General features: G+C 33.2%; 1 protein-coding gene across 1 annotated transcript in view; it reads left to right on the forward strand.

Annotated features, from left to right (window-relative positions):
- The window catches only part of YME1L1 (YME1 like 1 ATPase), a 44164-nt gene extending 26103 nt beyond the window's left edge, over window positions 1-18061 (forward strand). The window contains exons 13-19 of the mRNA XM_074193045.1: window positions 301-413; window positions 1917-2072; window positions 4473-4624; window positions 6836-6962; window positions 7049-7122; window positions 9206-9292; window positions 16258-18061. Coding sequence (XP_074049146.1) covers window positions 301-413; window positions 1917-2072; window positions 4473-4624; window positions 6836-6962; window positions 7049-7122; window positions 9206-9292; window positions 16258-16401 — 853 coding nt within the window. The 3' untranslated portion in view covers window positions 16402-18061. The remainder of the gene's footprint in view (window positions 1-300; window positions 414-1916; window positions 2073-4472; window positions 4625-6835; window positions 6963-7048; window positions 7123-9205; window positions 9293-16257) is intronic.
- Window positions 18062-18346: the final 285 nt, after the last annotated feature.

An 18346-nucleotide genomic window follows, 5' to 3' on the forward strand; every position in this document is an offset into this window, starting at 1 on the left:
AGTCACTTAACCTTACTGCCTTGCAAAAAATACAAAAACAAACAAAAAAAAAAGAACTCATAGCTTAGTCCTTTCCCATATTTTGTGTTTCTGTGAATGTTGTTAGAAATGAGCTATGCCCTTATATTCTTGAATATTTCTCCAGAAACTACTTGGTTCAACAACCTCTTCTAAATTCTGGCTGCCACCCCTTTTTTTTCCCTCGAATGAAATAAATCTAGGGAGGTCTTAAATTTCAGTGCTGACTTTGAATTTATTGAACCTGGATTGTGGATTTTTTTTTCCACTTTTTGTTTATAGTGCTTTAATACGTCCTGGTCGCTTTGACATGCAAGTTACAGTTCCAAGACCAGATGTAAAAGGTCGAACAGAAATTCTCAAATGGTATCTGAATAAAATAAAATTTGATCAATGTAAGTTAAAATTCCAGCTGTATATATATATATATATGTATATATTTCTCTCTCAACACAATAATAATAGATTGGTGAATGTTTTGAAATACCTGGAACTCCTTCTATTTTATGAATTAATTTCTAAGAATTGCATGCTAGAAAATTCATCTGTTATTTTAAACTTTCCCATCTAAAATTTTGTCTTTATAGGTCTGTAAATGCTCACTATATATGGACATATTTGGTTTTCACAGTGATTCTACCTTCTGTGATTGAAATCTCTATGCAGTCAACCAAAATATTAGTGCTAGATTGACAGTTTTTTTTCCATAGCCCCATTAGATTTCTACTTTGATGACCATATAGCTAGTATTTAGGAAGTATTTGAAGAACTTGTTCCTGTCTGAAGCTATCATAAATTTATGCTTAGCTGAAGGTTTAGTACACAAGAAGCTTTCTTTCTTCACCACTTGCAGTCAAAGGCTAACAAAATAATAGCCTTATGCTTTGAATTTAAATATTCAACTGTTTTTCACACTTAGTAGTCATTGCTATCCCAGGAGCAATGACACTTCTACAGTAGATGTTTTTCTGAGCCCTTTAGGAGTTGATGTATATTCAGGCTCTGATGTCCTCATAAACTTCTGAAAGTGAAAATGAAGCAGCAGAGGTAAATTCTAGGCAGTAGTGTAAAATTACCTGCCTTTATTTCCCTATCCAGGAAATGAATACTTTAATTATCTTTGAGAAATTAGTTCTGTGAATTTGGAATTCCAAGTATACTGTTTTCTGATTTGAGTATCAGATACATAGCCTCTTCTACCTCTTTACTGTTTTAAGGCAGGCCATCTTATGGATTTTATTGCTGCACATCGTTGGTCATCCCTGAATTCTGTTTTAGATATCTTCCATGATTGAGTTCTTTCTTTAAATAATAGCTTTGATACTTCATTGTGATTTGTAGATAATTCTTTGTTGCTGAAAGTGGATGCCTTTGAGTTCTCCTAGGTCTTGCCAATCTGGAACGACTTTAAAATGAGAGCCCAAAGTGATGAATTTTTGGACCACCATGATTTTTGAAAATCATCTTTTTTAGAGGATTTGCCATCTGTGTGTGTGTGGGGGGGATAATAGCTGCACTGACGACATTATAGGTCATTGGAAGTATTGAAGAAATGGTGATAGTTCTCTTAAGATCCATTGGCATGACTACATAATAGAAACTTAAGGTTCATTTGAATGAATGTATTATGGAAATAAAATCTTGTTCTTAACTTTTTACTAAATTGTGAATGCTGATTTCCATCGTTGTTTCCTTTGGAGAGATACTTTAAACGTTTTTGATGAATTAATTCTTGTCTAGAATAAAGCATTGTGCCATATACCCTTTTTGCCTTGATGGTACCTGAAAAAATATTTTCTAATAGTATCCTTCAGAATTAAATAGTAAACATCTTGTATTTAATAATCTAAGCTTGGCTTCCATTTTTAAATTTTAGTGTTTATATTCTTTTTATATAGCTGTTGATCCAGAAATAATAGCTCGTGGTACAGTTGGATTTTCTGGAGCAGAATTAGAGAATCTTGTGAATCAAGCTGCATTAAAAGCAGCTGTTGATGGGAAAGATATGGTTACCATGAAGGAACTGGAGTTCTCCAAGGATAAAATTTTAATGGGTATGTTTCTTATGTACTTTGACTTCCTTACTTTTCAGGTAATTGAAATAATTCTGAGAGTAAATTGCTCTCATATACATGTTAAATTCCAGTTTCCTTTGATTGTGGGTGCCTTTCATCATTAGATTTTTCTGGCAAGTCAAAACTTCTCCAAGTCAGTTAATAATTATGTAAAATAAGAGAAATGAATTATTACATTTCTAAGGTTCTTTCCACCTATAAAATTATTGAGTTCTAGTGTTCTGTAGAACTAAACTAGATACATAAAATTTTCTCATTTTCATGTTTCAAGTTTTAGCTATAAGAATGCTGCAGTGTGAATTAAATGTCCTTGAGCACTATTTCCAATTTTCTTTGCAAGATACCAAAGTTGTCTAGTCCTACAATTCGGTTTTTCACTTAGTAACAAGTATGCATCATTTTGATCTTAAAAGCCTTAAAAGTCAAAAGGAACTGAAGAGAAGTACAATGGTCTGAGGTGTTAATCAAGCATTATATGAAGCATCTCTCTTGAGGCAGGTACTGTATTGGAGTTAAGAAAAAAAGTGAAATAATTCTTGCCCTCACGTAACAGTTATGTTTGGGTAGATGACCTATATAGTGTATAAGAATATACAGGTTAATTTTTGAGTGGTACTGGAAATTGGAGAATCAGAAAAGTTTGAAAATAGTGACATTTGAAAAAAGCCTTGAAGAAAACTAGGCATTCAAAGAATTGGAAGTGAGGAGGAAATGAATGCATCCTGGGCAAAGGCAAAGAAATAGGAGATGCAATGAATTGGAGTAACAAGGCCTGTTCAACTAAACTATAGAATGGATAAAGAGGAATAATGCTGAGCTGGAAAGGCATGTTGGTGTCAGGTTATGAAGGACTATTTATTTATTTTTTAGATTTTTCAAGGCAATGGGGTTAAGTGGCTTGTCCGGGGCCACACATCTAGGTAATTACTAAGTGTCTGAGGTCGGCTTTGAATCCAGGTACTCCTGACTCCCAAGGCTGGTGCTCTATTCACTGCGCCACCTAGCCACCCCTATGAAGGACTTTAAATGACAGATGAGGCTAGAGATAATAAGGAGCATCTGGAGTTTAAATAGAGTAAGTGACATAATTAGATTTGTCCTTATTATATTAATAACACTTTGACAATAGTATGGATGATGGATTATATTGGGGAGAGACCAGTTTGGAGTCTATATTCTGATAGTTTTGACAAGATGTTGAAAACCTGGGCTAGGGTGGTAACTGTAAATGGAAAGAAGGGGATAAGTATGAAAGGTATTGTCATCTTAGATTTTGAAAATTATTGGAAATTAGGAGTGAAGAAGACTAAAGAATTGAGGCTAACTCTGAAATGGGAAAACCTCGTTGTCTAGAAGTTAGTAGGAGGTTTTGAGTGTTAGAGGAAAAATGAGTTATAGTTTGGGCATATTGAGTCTGAGATTCCTGAAGTATTTCCAGTTCAAAATGTTCTATAGGTAGTTCATGGTAGAACACTAAAGGTTAGGATAGCAATAGTAGGAATCATATTAGAGTGCATAGAACCCAGACTGCAAACATATTACTATACTACAAACCCATGGCTGTAGTGCAGAGACATATTTGCTTGAATGAAGTTAAGTAAAAATATTTCATTAATTTGTAATGCATTAAATGTTTTTACATGATATTCCATATAGTCATGTATCGAGTTTCAGTTTGTTTCTAAAGGCCCATATAGTAACAAAAAGGATAATTTTCTTTGTCCATTTTCAGTACTTAATTTTGAAATTTTTATTCCATCTTTGACCTTTAAAGTATAATTTTTAAAGTTATTTCTAAACATAGAGTTGTAACCATCCAGAAAAATAAATTTAAATATCTAAGTGTTAAAAAAAAGTTTTTTGACTTTGGCAGAAGGTATCAAAAACTGCTTCTATGATTCCTTCATAACTATCTTTCTTGTAGTTCTTCCTGATTTAGTTGCTCTTATTGTTTTATTTATTTATATAGTCGTGGTTAGCATATATATATTGTTCTGATTTTTTTTTTTTTTTGATGCTACATGCTTTTTGGAGGGGGACTAATAGATCCTAAATATTGTCATGTTTTGGATTTTTTTACATGAAGCAGGTCATGTATTTTCTAGAAACTGAACTGGGTTCATTTCCCAAAGCTTTGTTATGGTTTAACAATGGAAAAGTTTGACTTTCAGTTATTGCAAAACTGGCATTTATTGTAGATAAATGAGATTGATATTTCAGAATGTATTTTATTTTGTCTGTTTCCACCTCTACCCAGCTAAGTACATAACAATATCAGATACTATAACACTAGTATTGTATTAAGTCAAATAATTTCTTTGATTCAATAAAACATTATTTTGTTTGTACTGTTTCAATTAAGTCATTTCTTATTTTTAGGTCCTGAACGTAGAAGTGTAGAAATTGATAATAAAAACAAAACCATCACTGCATATCATGAATCTGGCCATGCTATTATTGCTTATTACACTAAAGATGCTATGCCTATCAACAAAGCTACAATCATGCCAAGAGGACCAACACTTGGACATGTGAGACTTTAGAAACTTTTTGTATGTTGATTTTTAAGATAAAGGTTCCTATAGCAATCACTAGTGAACCCTCTAGTAATAAAGTTGTGTAAATTGTCTAAATGTAGTGTGTTCTAATGGGGAGAAATTAGTTACAGATTTAGTTGAAAGTATTTTTCTTTTTAAAAAGTTTAGTATTTTAGGTAAAAATAATTAGAATTCATTTTTAAAGCCTTGAGTTCCAATTTCTCTTCCTCCCTACCCTCCCATTGAGAAATTAAGCAATTTGATATGGGTTATAAATGTGTATTCTTGTGAAACATTTCCATAATAGTCATGTCATAAAAGAAAAGATTCCCCACTCCCTACCTTCTCAACCACCCCCCCCCCAAAAAAAAATCCTCTTTTATGAAACCATCAGCTCTTTTCTGGGGATGAGTAGAATTCTTCATCAGAGTCCTTCAGAGTTTTCTTGGGTCATTGTAAGTCAATCTCAGATGATCATCCTACGATATTACTGTTAACTTTTCATCACTCATGTAAGCCTTTCCTGATTTTCTGAACATCCTGCACATGAATTGAAATTTGTTTTGATGGGGCGGCTAGGTGGTGCAGTGGATAAAGCACTGGCCCTGGAGTCAGGAGTACCTGGTTTCAAATCTGGTCGCAGACACTTAGTAATTGCCTAGCTGTGTGGCCTTGGGCAAGCCACTTAATCCCATTTGCCTTGCAAAAACCTAAAAGAAAAGGAAATTCGTTTTGAAATTTTCTTTCTGAACCAATTCTTTTTTTTAATTAAAAATTTTATTTATTTTGAGTTTTATACTTTTTCCCGTAATCTTACTTCTCCCCCACACCCCACAGAAGGCAATTTGTCAGTCTTTACATTGTTTCCATGGTAAACATTGATCCAGATTGAGTGTGATGAAAGAGAAATCATATCCTTAAGGATGAAACATAAAGTATAAGAGCAAGATCAGACAATAAGATATCAGGTTTTTTTTTCTAAATTAAAGATAATAATAGTCCTCGGTCTTTGTTCAAGCTCCACAGTTGTTTCTCCGGATACACATGGTATTCTCCATTGCACACAGTCCAAAATTGTTCCCAATTGTTGTACTGATGGAATGAGCAAGTCCATCAAGGTTGGTCGTCACCCCCATGTTGCTGTTAGGGTGTACAGTGTTTTTCTGGTTCTGCTCATCTCACTCAGCATCAGTTCATGCAAATCCCTCCAGACTTCCCTGAATTCCCATCCCTCCTGGTTTCTAATAGAGCAATAGTTGAACCAATTCTTTGTGAACCAAGAATTCTTCAGAAATGTATTTTTCTTGATAAGTGCCTTTTTCAATTTTATATAGATTCAGAATTTATCCCAGCTTCAATTCTTGGATAACTTATTTCTCGAAAGTCACAAAAGCCAAATATGTGGATTACAAATCACTGGTTTGTTATTTTTCTTAAATGTTCTTGATTTAGGGTCGTGTAGCACAAGTACCATTCTAATATTTCTTCCTAGCTGTAGAAAGCATTATATAAATTCATCTTTGAAGGCACCAGATCCTATCATAGCATTATACAGCCTTTGTATAGTTAGGCTTCTTGGTGTAGCAGTGGGATAGAGTGCTGGACCCGGGGTCAGGACAGCTGGACTCAAAGCCCTCCTTAGACATTTTTTTTTTTGTTTTTTGATTTTCTGCAAGGCAGTAGGATTAAGTGACTTGCCCACAGTCATACAGCTAGATAATTATTGCGTCTGAGGTCTGATTTGAACTCAGATCCACCTGACTCCAGGGCCAGTGTTCTATCCTCTGCCCCCATAGCTGCGCCTCTCCTTAAACATTGACTGAGCTGTGGGAGTGACTCTGGGCGAGTCACTTCACTTTTCATGTCTCAGTGTCTTCATTTGTAAAATGGGGGATAAATAATAGCTTCTATCTTAAAGTATTGCCATGAGGATTAAGAAGTGATAACTATTTGTATAGCATTTTGGAAACCTTAGTGGGCTTTATATGAGTGCAGTTATCATCATAATTACTTAATTCACTCTCTTGGCATGAAATAAACATTGGTTCTGAAGTGGAAATAATTTTCATTTTCTTTTGCTCTTTTTCTAATTAATTGGTTAAGAGCATAATACTAGGTGGAATACAATAAGAATACTAACTTTTTTTTTGACAATTGTAATCTGACTTTTTCTATTATAATGTGAATGTTTCCCAAATTTTCTAGGTGTCACTTCTACCTGAGAATGACAGATGGAATGAAACAAGGTCTCAGCTGCTTGCACAAATGGATGTTAGTATGGGAGGAAGAGTTGCAGAGGAGCTTATATTTGGAACTGACCATATTACAACAGGTTGCCTGCAAAAAATGCTGTGGTTCAAATATTGGTTTATCAATTCAATAACTTTTAAATACTAATTTTCTCATTTTTAATGCTAGGTGCTTCTAGTGACTTTGATAATGCTACTAAAATAGCAAAACGAATGGTGACTAGATTTGGAATGAGTGAAAAGGTAAGAGCTCATTTTTTAATCTCATTTCTTATTTTTTCTCTTTTCTTTTTTGAGAGATGCTTCATTTCAGTATTTTCCCCATAAATAAGTATAAAAAGTTATCCATTATTTAGGCAAATGGTGAAATAAATATCAGTATTTCCCCTTACTTAATCAATACAAATGTCTTTCACTTTATAAGAAAAGATGTGTTTGGTTCAGTTTTATTTTCTAACTTACATTTATTCACCTTTTTTGCATTGATTTTTAGTTGCCTCTTGGAGAAAATTTTGAAACTTGTGGCAGCATAACTAGTATTTATACTGTACTAGAATTTGACCTTTCTACAAATGGAATGAAAGTAATGACCTCTGATAGACTGTAGTTTTTTTATCTTGTTTAATTCTACTATATTGTCACAATTACTCTGTGTAGTACACATTTGCCCTTTTTTTTTTTTTTGCAAGGCAAATGGGGTTAAGTGGCTTACCCAAGGCCACACAGCTAGGTAATTAAGTGTCTGAGACCAGATTTGAACCCATGTATTCCTGACTCCAGGGCTGGTGCTTTATCCACTTTGCCACCTAGCTGCCCCCACATTTGCTCTTGTATTGCATTTTTAGTTTGGAAGAAATGTGAAAGAAAATACAAATTGCAGGATTCAAAGCTGGAAGGGAGGAAAGAGATATTTCTAATCTAATTGTTCCCATTCAGTGGTTCTTGATGATGGTCCAGAATTCATGCTAAAAATTCTTTAATGCTACAATCTTGAGAAGTAAATAACTTTCAAGAATATTACAAGTAGTATATATTAAATTATCATGGCTATTTAGAACGCATTTGAAAAAAAATGCTTGATTGCCTTGCTTCCAAGGCCACCTCCAGTCATCCTGATTCCTGTCTGGCCACTGGACCCATATGGCTCTGGAGGAGAAAGGCTGCTTACTTAGTACAGTATCCCTTCACTCTAATCCAGTTCATGCTGGATGTCATGCATGGTCTTTGAGAATGAAGGACAAACATTTTCACCATCACTTTTTGAAGAAAAAAATTTTCTCTTGGGAACTCTACTGATCTAATTCAGTCTGCTTGTTTTGCAGATTAGGAAACTGAAGACCAGTGAGATTAGTTGATTGACCCATTGTCATATAAACGGTTAAAAACAGACATTAATCCAGTGATCTGATTTTCAAATCCAATGTTCTTTTCTTTTCATCATAAAATGTAGTAGTCATATTTATTGGTGCCATATATTTTTTAACTTACATAAATCTAAACCTCAATGCTTGGCAAAGAAAGAAGTAATAACTTAAAAAGATTAAGCATGACTTTCCTTTCAGTATGAAAATACTTCAAGTGAGCGTAACATGGTTGTTTTTCTCATTGGTTTCCATATCAGACTTACTCTATATTGAATGTCACTCTAGAATCTGTTTTTCTTCATTCTCAAAGAGAGTCTTTTTTTTCTTCCTTAAATTGGTAGAAAATTAGGAGAGGGACAATTGTGGTTGGACTTTCTTCCATTTCTGGTTAGGTGGAATTGCTCCTGCTGTGTTCCCTTTGATCTTTTTGTGAATTATCTTGTCTCATAGTGAGACAGGGAGAAGAAACTTAATGATCAATCACCCTCTGATATGATCATATTTGGATATGAAACCCACTTTTTTCTTACCAGTTGGTTTTTTTTTCAATTAGAGTAAAACTTAAGTTTTATCAAATCTTCTGATCAATAGTTTATTTGGTTATATTAAAAATAAAATCTTTATGCAGTTGTTTAAGTAGCAAATATTTCATATCAAACTGATTGGCATAGACCTTTTAAAAAGATCTTTTTATTTGAAAGATATTAAGCATGAATTTTTCAAGGATAATTTTGACTTTATGGAATTTTTGCCTCTTGTTAATTTTAGTACATAAACCTGTGCTTGCTCTGTACTTTTTATATTTTATATTAATATTTATGTTTTGTTCATGAAATTATTTTTACCTTTGAAAATAGTGTTTCTTTTTATGTGGTGGGAGATAGTTACTGTCTCCTAGTATAATGAAAATTTATAGACTTTACATTTTTTAATCAACTTTATTTTCTTCCATTTGGTTTTAGCTTGGAGTCATGACATATACTGATACAGGGAAATTAAGTCCAGAAACTCAATCTGCTATTGAACAAGAAATAAGAATACTTCTGAGGGTAAGACTATTCTTTTTCTTCTTTTATTTATGTAATAGGAAGACATATGGTATTCATAAAAAGCATCTAGTTAAGAAAAGATAATAGATGTCTTCTTATCTTGTGTTTTTCTGGTCCATGATCTTCCAGTGATCTTCAGTAGAACTGACCCAAATTCTACCTGTCTTTTTTCACTTTCACCATCTATTTTCCCAGTCATACATGTCTATATCTTTTTGGATAGGTCTTCTTTGAAAATATGCTATAGCTTAACTTCCATGTGGCCCTGAGTGTTTCTCTATTCCCTTTTGTTCATTTGTAAATTTGGTTCTTCAGTGACTGGTGATTTGCAACTATATAATAACATCCATGGGAAAATATTTAAGTTAAAAAGATATGGATTTTTATTTTGAAAATTGGAATTGTTGGAAACCACTTTTAGTTTCCAAATGCCCTCTAACCCATGTCCCAAATAGGTTTACTAATTCAGTGGACTGGGCCTCATACATAGTCTTAAAAATGAATGTCTTAGTTTTTCCTTCATTGATTGTGAGGCCATTTTTAAAAAACGATTATGTATCTCATTGAGGGCATCCTGTAACATCCCTATATTTGATTGAACTAGTGCAATAAGATTGGTGTAAAGGGTCATCTGAAATACTTCACCATCTTTGGGGAATCCCTTGTCCATTTGAACCTTGCTGAACCACAATTTTTAGCTTCTGTCCCTTTTTTTAAAATGAATTGCCTATTTATTCAGAGTCGCAGAATGATTTTTTCCATAATTGAATTTACCAAGAAATCTTGTGTGATTTTAACAAATGTTAAAAGTCAAGTTGGAGGAGGGCCTTTAAGAATACACCCACCATCAATGGTATACCATGGAAACAATGTAAAGACTGGCAAATTGCCTTCTGTGGGGGGTGGGGGGGGAGGGAAGTAAGATTAGAGGAAAAATTGTAAAACTCAAGATAAATAAAATCTTTAAAATTAAAAAAAATGTACCCACAGGGCAGCTAAGTGGCACAGTGGATAGAGCACTGGCCTTGGAGTCAGGAGGACCTGAATTCAAATCCTGCCTCAGACACTTAATAATTACCTAGCTGTGTGACCCTTGGGCAAGTCACTTAACCCCATTGCCTTGAGTTCAACCTGCTCTACTGAGCCAAGTACTCTCATTTTTATTGTTATTATTTTTTTTTTAACATTTTTTAAAAATGTGATTTCTAAATTCTCTCTTTCTAGCCTCTTTACTCCTATTGAGAAGGCAAGTAATATATCAGTTACGTATGTGAAGTTACCAGTATATTCGTTAGACATATTTACATATTAGCCATGTTGTGTCAAAAGGAGAGAAGAAAAAATAAGATAAGTGTGGTTCAATTCATTAGTTCTTTGGAGGTAGATAATATTTTCATCATGTGTACTTTGGAGTTCTTTTGGATGATTCAGAAAATGCAGACAATAAATAGGACAGAATTTTAACATCATTTACATTGTCCAGCAATTTATCTGATAATTAAGAAATCATATTTTCATCAAGATTAGCATTCCCACAAATATTTTAGAAAAAGAAGAAAATGCACATACTGTTGATTTCTTTTTCCTTTTTTAAAACATTTACTTCTAGATCTTGCAAAATGGGAGATTTATTTCTTTGAGCAGCAGAGATTATCTTATGTTATTTAGTCACAATAGAAGAAATAAGGATTAATTTTATTGAAAACCTTAAAATATCAAATACTAGTACAATGGAAATGTTTTTAAAATGTTCCCACATTGGTTAATTTAGATTAGTTTCTACTCAGAGATCTCTAAATACAAAGATACTTCATGAAGAGAGGAGAGATCTAGATTTCAACATAAATCAGGAAGGAGATGGGGAGGGATTACATATTTATCAAAAAATTATTAATAAAGGGACAGTTAGGTGGTATGGTGGATAGAGCATCAGCCCTGGAGTCAGGAGAACCTGAGTTTAAATCCAGCCTCAGACACTTAATAATAAATGTGTAGGGGCGGCTAGGTGGTGTAGTGGATAAAGCACCGACCCTGGAGTCAGGAGTACCTGGGTTCAAATCCAGTCTCAGACACTTACTAATTACCTAGCTATGTGGCCTTGGGCAAGCCACTTAACCCCGTTTGCCTTGCAAAAAAACCTAAAAAAAAAGAAAATAATAATAAATGTGTGACCTTGGGCAGGACAATTTCATTGCTTAAATAAAAAATTTAAAAAAAATTTAAATTAAGAAGTGAACCATTAAGTTTACAGGTATAATCATGTTTTTCAAATCGCAGTTTTTGCTGTGATTCCATAATATTTAATTTCCTGATTTGTAGACCAAGGCTATATTTAACAAAATCATGAGGTATTGCAGGATAAATCTTTTTTGTTATTGTGAAGTTTTTATGTTTTTGGGGTTAAGTGACTTGCCAAATGTCTCATAACTAGTAGGTATCAAGCATCTGAGGTCACATTTGAACTCTCTTGACTCCTGGGCTGGTGCTGAGAGCTCTTACTGTCCCATCTAGCTGCCCCCAGGATAAGTATAAGGTAAGAATTCTGTCCAGATCAACTGTTAGACCATATTCAGTCCTCTGAAAATGGGGGTCTGAGTTAAGTCCTATATAAAATCCAACACACTTTCAGGGTTCAACACAGGCTCTGTGTGTTGAAGTCATTGGTGCCAGGTTCCATCAAAATAGAAGTTGCACAGTTGTGGTATCTCTGGGCAACCTCTTCAGTTTTGTTATTTTATTTTTTAAAAAATTATTCATAATATAAACACCAAAAATAAAGAGCATTTCCAAATATATAGTTGAAAAAATGTTTTAAAATAAATTTTCTTTTAGAATTTACCTCTTTTCTTGTGGGTATTTAAAAAAATGTTTAAAATAGCCCTTTTTTGGTCTGTTGCTAACTTCCTTTCCCAGATACTCTCATGATAGACCAGAATAGTCAGGGAGAACAAGATCTAACATGCTTTATCATGCTCTTTGGAGATATCATTGATCATTTCATCCACATTTATTCATTTCATTCTAAATCTTCCAGAAGTGGGAGGAAGGGAAAGAATTTGGAATTCCAAGTTTTAAAAATAAATGTTAAAATTATTTTCACTTGTAACTGGGGGAAAATAAAATACTAAATACATTTTTTAGAAATCAATAAATCCACCATTGTCATTTTAAAAAAAAGTTTTTCTATATAATGTCTTGGAAATTGTCCTGAAGGTTCTGCTTATTTCACTGTGTATCAGTTCATTCTATTCAGGATTTTCTGAAACTGTGTCTTGTCATTTTTATGGTATGGTAATATTTCATTATGCTCATATGCCATTATTTGTTCAGCCTAGTGGTCTAAATGGAAATCCTCTTTTAGAGTCTTTTTTTTTTCTCTTTCACATTTAGTTTCCCTTTCAATATCAGAAAGTGTTTGTTTATTACTATTTCCTCCCTGGTATCATCCTCTCTCTTCCTGTCCTCTGCTGAGTTGGATGTATATCGACACCAAACTTTGTGAGTGTGTGAATGATATTGGCTCTACATGGAGTAGGAAGGTATGGACTAAAATCCTGCCTCAATCACTTAACTAGCTGTGTGAACTTGAACAAGTCACTTAACTGTCATTTGCCTCAATTTTCTTATCTGTAAGATGGGTTGTGGTGAGGATCAAGTAAGATTATATTTATAAAACACTTAGTATAAGTGCTTGGCAAAGGGAGTGCTATATAAGTATTAACTAGTGTTATTAAATCAAGTAAATGACTTTGAAAATAGTGAATAATAAATGCAATAACATTTTTATTCTATTCTGTTCCTTCAATTATGTCATAGTATAAATGTGGTCTCATAGGATGTTGTTTATGGAAACCTTCCTATTCCCTTCTCATATCTTCATTAAGAATAATACATTTGATACATTTTGATGTAGATTATTTTCATATAAAGCTTATGTGGAAGAGAAAGTATTGCTAGGTGTAGTGGCTGATCCCTGTGAATTCCTACTACTGTGAAAACCCTGTGAGGTTAATGGATTGCAGTGTACTGAAACCAATATATACCCATGTGGTGAACTATTTAGAAAGGGAAGGGTAGTGTGGACCCAGCTGCTTAAGGAAGGACAAATCAATCCAGGTCAGAAAAAGAGGAAGTCAAAGCACCTATGCTGACCAGGAGTGGAATTAGGAGTGTACTTCCCAGCCTAGGCAAAATAAGGAGACTCAGTCTTTCAAAAGTTGCCTAGGTTTTTTAATCTTTTGGTAGTTTTCTGATGGTATGAAGTAAACAAGATCTATTTTTTTCCTTCCTGTTACTTAATTTTTAGGATCAGTTTAGTGTCTTCAAAGTTGTGTTACTTCCAACAAGTTCCACCTTTGTATATACTTTATCCAATTGTTTTTATTCATTGTATGCTTTTTTCAATGATAGCATCATTTTTTTAAGTTTTTTTTTTTTTTTTTGCAAGTCAAATGGGGTTAAGTGGCTTGCCCAAGGCCATACAGCTAGGTAATTAGTGTCTGAGACCAAGGCTGTTGCTTTATCCACTACACCACCTAGCTGCCCCTGATAGCATCATTTTTTCTGCCGCCAAATCTGGGTTATTGAGTCCACATATGGGATAGTTTCATTTTCTTTGATGGAGAAAATCTTTATAGATTATTTTCATTTTCATCTATTTCTTGTCCTTTTTTGCATTTTACCTTTGAATGTCCTCACATTATTTTTCACCAAGCTTTCTTTCCAATAATTCTCATGTTTTGTACGGTAATATCGTTCCTGATCTTCTGCTAACTTTTCTTCTGACGATATTTTGTTTTTGTTACAGTTTCTTGATATTGTGCCCACCCTTTTAATAAAGATATTAGTTAAGTAAAACCAACTGATCTAATGATTCTGAGAGTGTATGTGATATTCCACATCTTTCATTCCTATTTCTATCAAAAAAAAGGTTACTATGCTATTTCTTCTCCAGAGCCAAAATTGATCAAATTCAGCATTCAGCTTTTATTTCTACATTATTTTTTTTGTTTATTTTTTTTTCCGGTTTTTGCAAGGCAGTGGGGTTAAGTGGCTTGCCCAAGGTCACGCAGCTACATAATTATTAAGTGTCTGAGGTCGAATTTGAACTCAGGTACTCCTGACTCCAGGGCCTTTGCTCCATCCACTGTGCCATCTAGTCACCTCATTCTTTTTTTTAAATGTCATTGTTATGAGAGTATATTGTTCTTTTTGTATACTTCACATCATTTCATTTAATTCTTGTGTTTCTTTGAATTTTTCATATTCATTTCTTACACTTCAATAATATTCCTTATGTACGTTAAATATATGTTAAATAATGTTAGCTTATCATTTCCCAATTGATGGGTCCTTGCTTTTTTCCCAGTTTTTTGCAGCCATGAAAAGTATTGTTACTATAACTATTTTGCTACATATTGTGCTTTTATTCATGTCTTTGACCTTCTTTGAATACATGGTCAGTAATGAGATCTTTCTAGGTAAAAAGGTATAAAAAGTTTTGTGACTTTTCTCATATAATTCAAGTTTATTTTCCAAAATTGCTAAACTATTTCAAAGTTGCTCCAACCAGGCATATGTGTGTCTTTTTATCTTCATATTTTTGGAAGTGTATATTCTAAACTGGTGTTTTTCTTGCCTGCCATATTTTATTGCTTAACAGGGAAATCAAGTGTTTGCTGACTGAAATAGTGTTATGGGTGTCTAGGTGGTGCAGTGATAGAGCACCAGCCCTGGAGTCAGGAGTACCTGAGTTCAAATACAGTCTCAGACACTTAATAATTGCTTAGCTGTGTGACCTTGGGCAAGTCACTTAACCTCATTGCCCTGCAAAAAAAAAAAGTCTTGTTATGGCAATTGATGTACATTGATTAAACTGCTTAATAAATGGGCATAATTTGTATTGATGTCTATTCTATTTTCCACTTTAAGTGTAATTTTTTTTCATGTGGGTCACTTAGTAATTTAAATTTCATATCTTTGTATTTTCTACTTTTATGTTAACTTTTTTTACATGGTAGTGATTTGACTATATAGACAGGTGATGTAGGAATAATTCTCACATCATTTCCTAGTTGTTAAAATGATTAATTTCTTTTTTATTATTTTGCGCTCACCATTTTCAGCAATTCTATTCTTTTCCTAAAAGAATGACTTACAAATCCCAAACCTTTGATTTCTTTTTTTTTTACTCAGCTCATTAACATGTTTTTACTAACTTTTTTAATGCTCAATTTTACATTATCATCATTAAATTTGAAAGTGTATCGATATAATTTGGAGGGCATTATCAAATTCTTCATAGAATTTTAATTTTTCCTTCTCTGTAACAGAAATGTGTACATTACCTACAGTTATTTTTGTGTTATTGTCTTATGAGAACTGCAACAGTAGATTGGATAATCTAATTTTGTTATCTCTTAATGTATAGCAACACTACTAACACTTTTGAGTCTCAAAGAATAACCTCTCATGCTTCATTTAGTAGTACTTTGTGTTTGTGTGTGTGTGTGTGTAGCTAAATGTTTCTAGATAACTCTAAACTGCACTACAGCTTGCCTTGCTTGGCTCCCATTTATGCCACTTGCTTTTATCCTCTTAGGAAAAGGTAGAAGGTGAGTGGGAGGCAGTTTCTTTTTTTGTCACTTTGTTATGAGGGTTGTTATAGTCAGATTCAGCAAGTATTTCACTTACTGTTAGGGACCCTCAAGGCTTTAAGCTATGTTGCTCCTTGGAAAGCAGATGCCTTTGGTTGTGGAGACCATCCTTCAAGCCTTTCAGGACTGAGGATCCTGCCAGCAGCTTTGCGGCTGATGTAGCCTTGAGAATCTATGATTTCCTCCTGACCATGATGAAATGTTGGGAGTAGGATTTTATGGAATATAAAACTCAATTTCTAAATTATTTTCCTTTTAAATTTTCACAGTAATTTTTTTGAGCTTTTGTGTTTTATCTTTGCATTTTAGGACTCATATGAACGAGCAAAAAACATCTTGAAGACACATGCAAAGGAACATAAGAATCTAGCTGAAGCTTTATTGACTTATGAGACTTTGGATGCCAAAGAAATTCAAATTGTTCTTGAAGGGAAGAAACTGGAAGTGAGATGATAAAGCCCTTCTTACGGATTCATATCTGGTTTCATTTGCGGAATTGTAAATCTAGCAGTGCAGTAGTCTCCTTATGCAACGCTTTTTTCCCCCTTCCTGATGCGTGCTGTAATGACATTTTCAAGGTTATAATATACTTTTTTGTGAGCCTTTTGTTACATTTCACTGATTTTGGTTATTCTCAGTGACACTTAGAACAAATTAGTTTTCCATAGCAAATATCATCATAGACAATAAAGAACTATCAGGATTGAATACAGCTTGTTTGAGAGACTTCAGTCAGACCTTAAGTAAGTTGGAAATAGTGCAGCAGCATACTTTTCAAGGTGAGCTGTGCTGCTAGATGTAAAGGGAAAATGATGCCTCATTAGCTCATGTAGAGTATTTTGAGCTTGATGACTTAAGTGGTTAAAAGATCATCTTTATAATTTAATATTATCAATGGATTTTGGCAAGAAATGATGTTATCTAGTTATAAACCTTGAATTGCCAGTTTCAAAGGGAACCCATATAAATCCTAGTTGTAATCTAGAATTAAAGTAAATTGGTTTTTAAATCTGAAAATTAGGGACTTTGTGGGCATAGAGACAAATGCAAAACTATGAAAAAGATAATATTCTTTATTTTATCTATATTCTGCATATCTCTTTGTATCACCATGGGTACCACCATTCTAAGGGGAGATTGTCTCTTTCCTGGAATTTTGTTAAAAGTAGAAAATGAACAACTGCCTTCAAAAAAATCTTTATCCTTGTGTAATTATGCCAGAAGGCAAAGAAATACAAGCATCTGATTTTGAAGTACATGTTGGTCTTTGTCAGACATTGGGAGTTGTTTATATTTGGGTCAGAATTTGGCTAATTAAAAAGGAATCACTTATTTGCTGCAAAAGATTCTTGAATACATTTTATTTAAACCAGTAGAGAGATATTGTTTGAGCAGTGTCGATATACTGCTACTATAATAAACTATACCCATTAAAGTGATTTTTATTAGTATTGTATGTTGTTTTTAAAAGAGCTCCAAAATATGCATGTTCTTTCTTGTGGAAGATGAATATAATTGAACTTGTCTATCAAAGATATTGTTGACTTATGTTAAAAAATTTACCATTTCAGTAAAAGGCGTTCAAACTGTCAAAATATCAAAACTTTTATGAATTGAATATGATCAGATTTAAAAAAATGATCGGTTTCAGCAATGTTATATTTCTAGGTTTTTTTTAACATGCATTTTGATGGGAGTACTTGGTTATTTCATAATGACTGCTTAAGAACATTTCTAACTATAAGTGTAGAAAATCTTAAATATTAGCATACTTTAAAAATAGTTTATACCAGTGAAAATGAGCACCTCACAAAAGATGGAATAAAGATCATCTTTTTCTACAAGAAATATTTCTTTTTTGTAATTATGCCACTGATCCCCATTTTTTAGCTAAGAATATGGTTTCCTTTTCTTTCGGAACAAATGCTTAGTACAGCTTTATACATGGTTCACTGTGTTTTCCAAATAGTCTCAAGAATCTTGGTCTGGAACATAATTAACAAGTGAGAAGCTAGCCTATTTGAGTTATATATGTATTGTGGTAACGTGCTTTAGGGAAAGGAACCTCAAAAATATGCTTTGTCTCATTTCTGAAATAAAAATTTTAATTAGATGTCTTGTTCTGTTTTTTCCTCCAAAAGAATCTTAAAACATTAATTATAAATTTTTAACTTAAAGTTTGTTAGATTATGTGTGCAATAAAAGCATATTTTATAATTTTAGAGAAGTGAATAAGCACTGGGCACTTTGATTCCTTCAAATGGAGAAATATAAACTTGTTTCAGATTCTCTATGGTAAACAAAAATATCTATCATTCTATGCCAATTTTGCATTGCATTTGCTTCCTGATATTTTTATGTGATTGACTACAAATAATCAGAATGCTTATTTTCTTTT

This window comes from Macrotis lagotis, chromosome 7 (genome assembly GCF_037893015.1).
Source record: "Macrotis lagotis isolate mMagLag1 chromosome 7, bilby.v1.9.chrom.fasta, whole genome shotgun sequence".
Classification (NCBI taxonomy): Eukaryota; Metazoa; Chordata; class Mammalia; order Peramelemorphia; family Peramelidae; genus Macrotis; species Macrotis lagotis.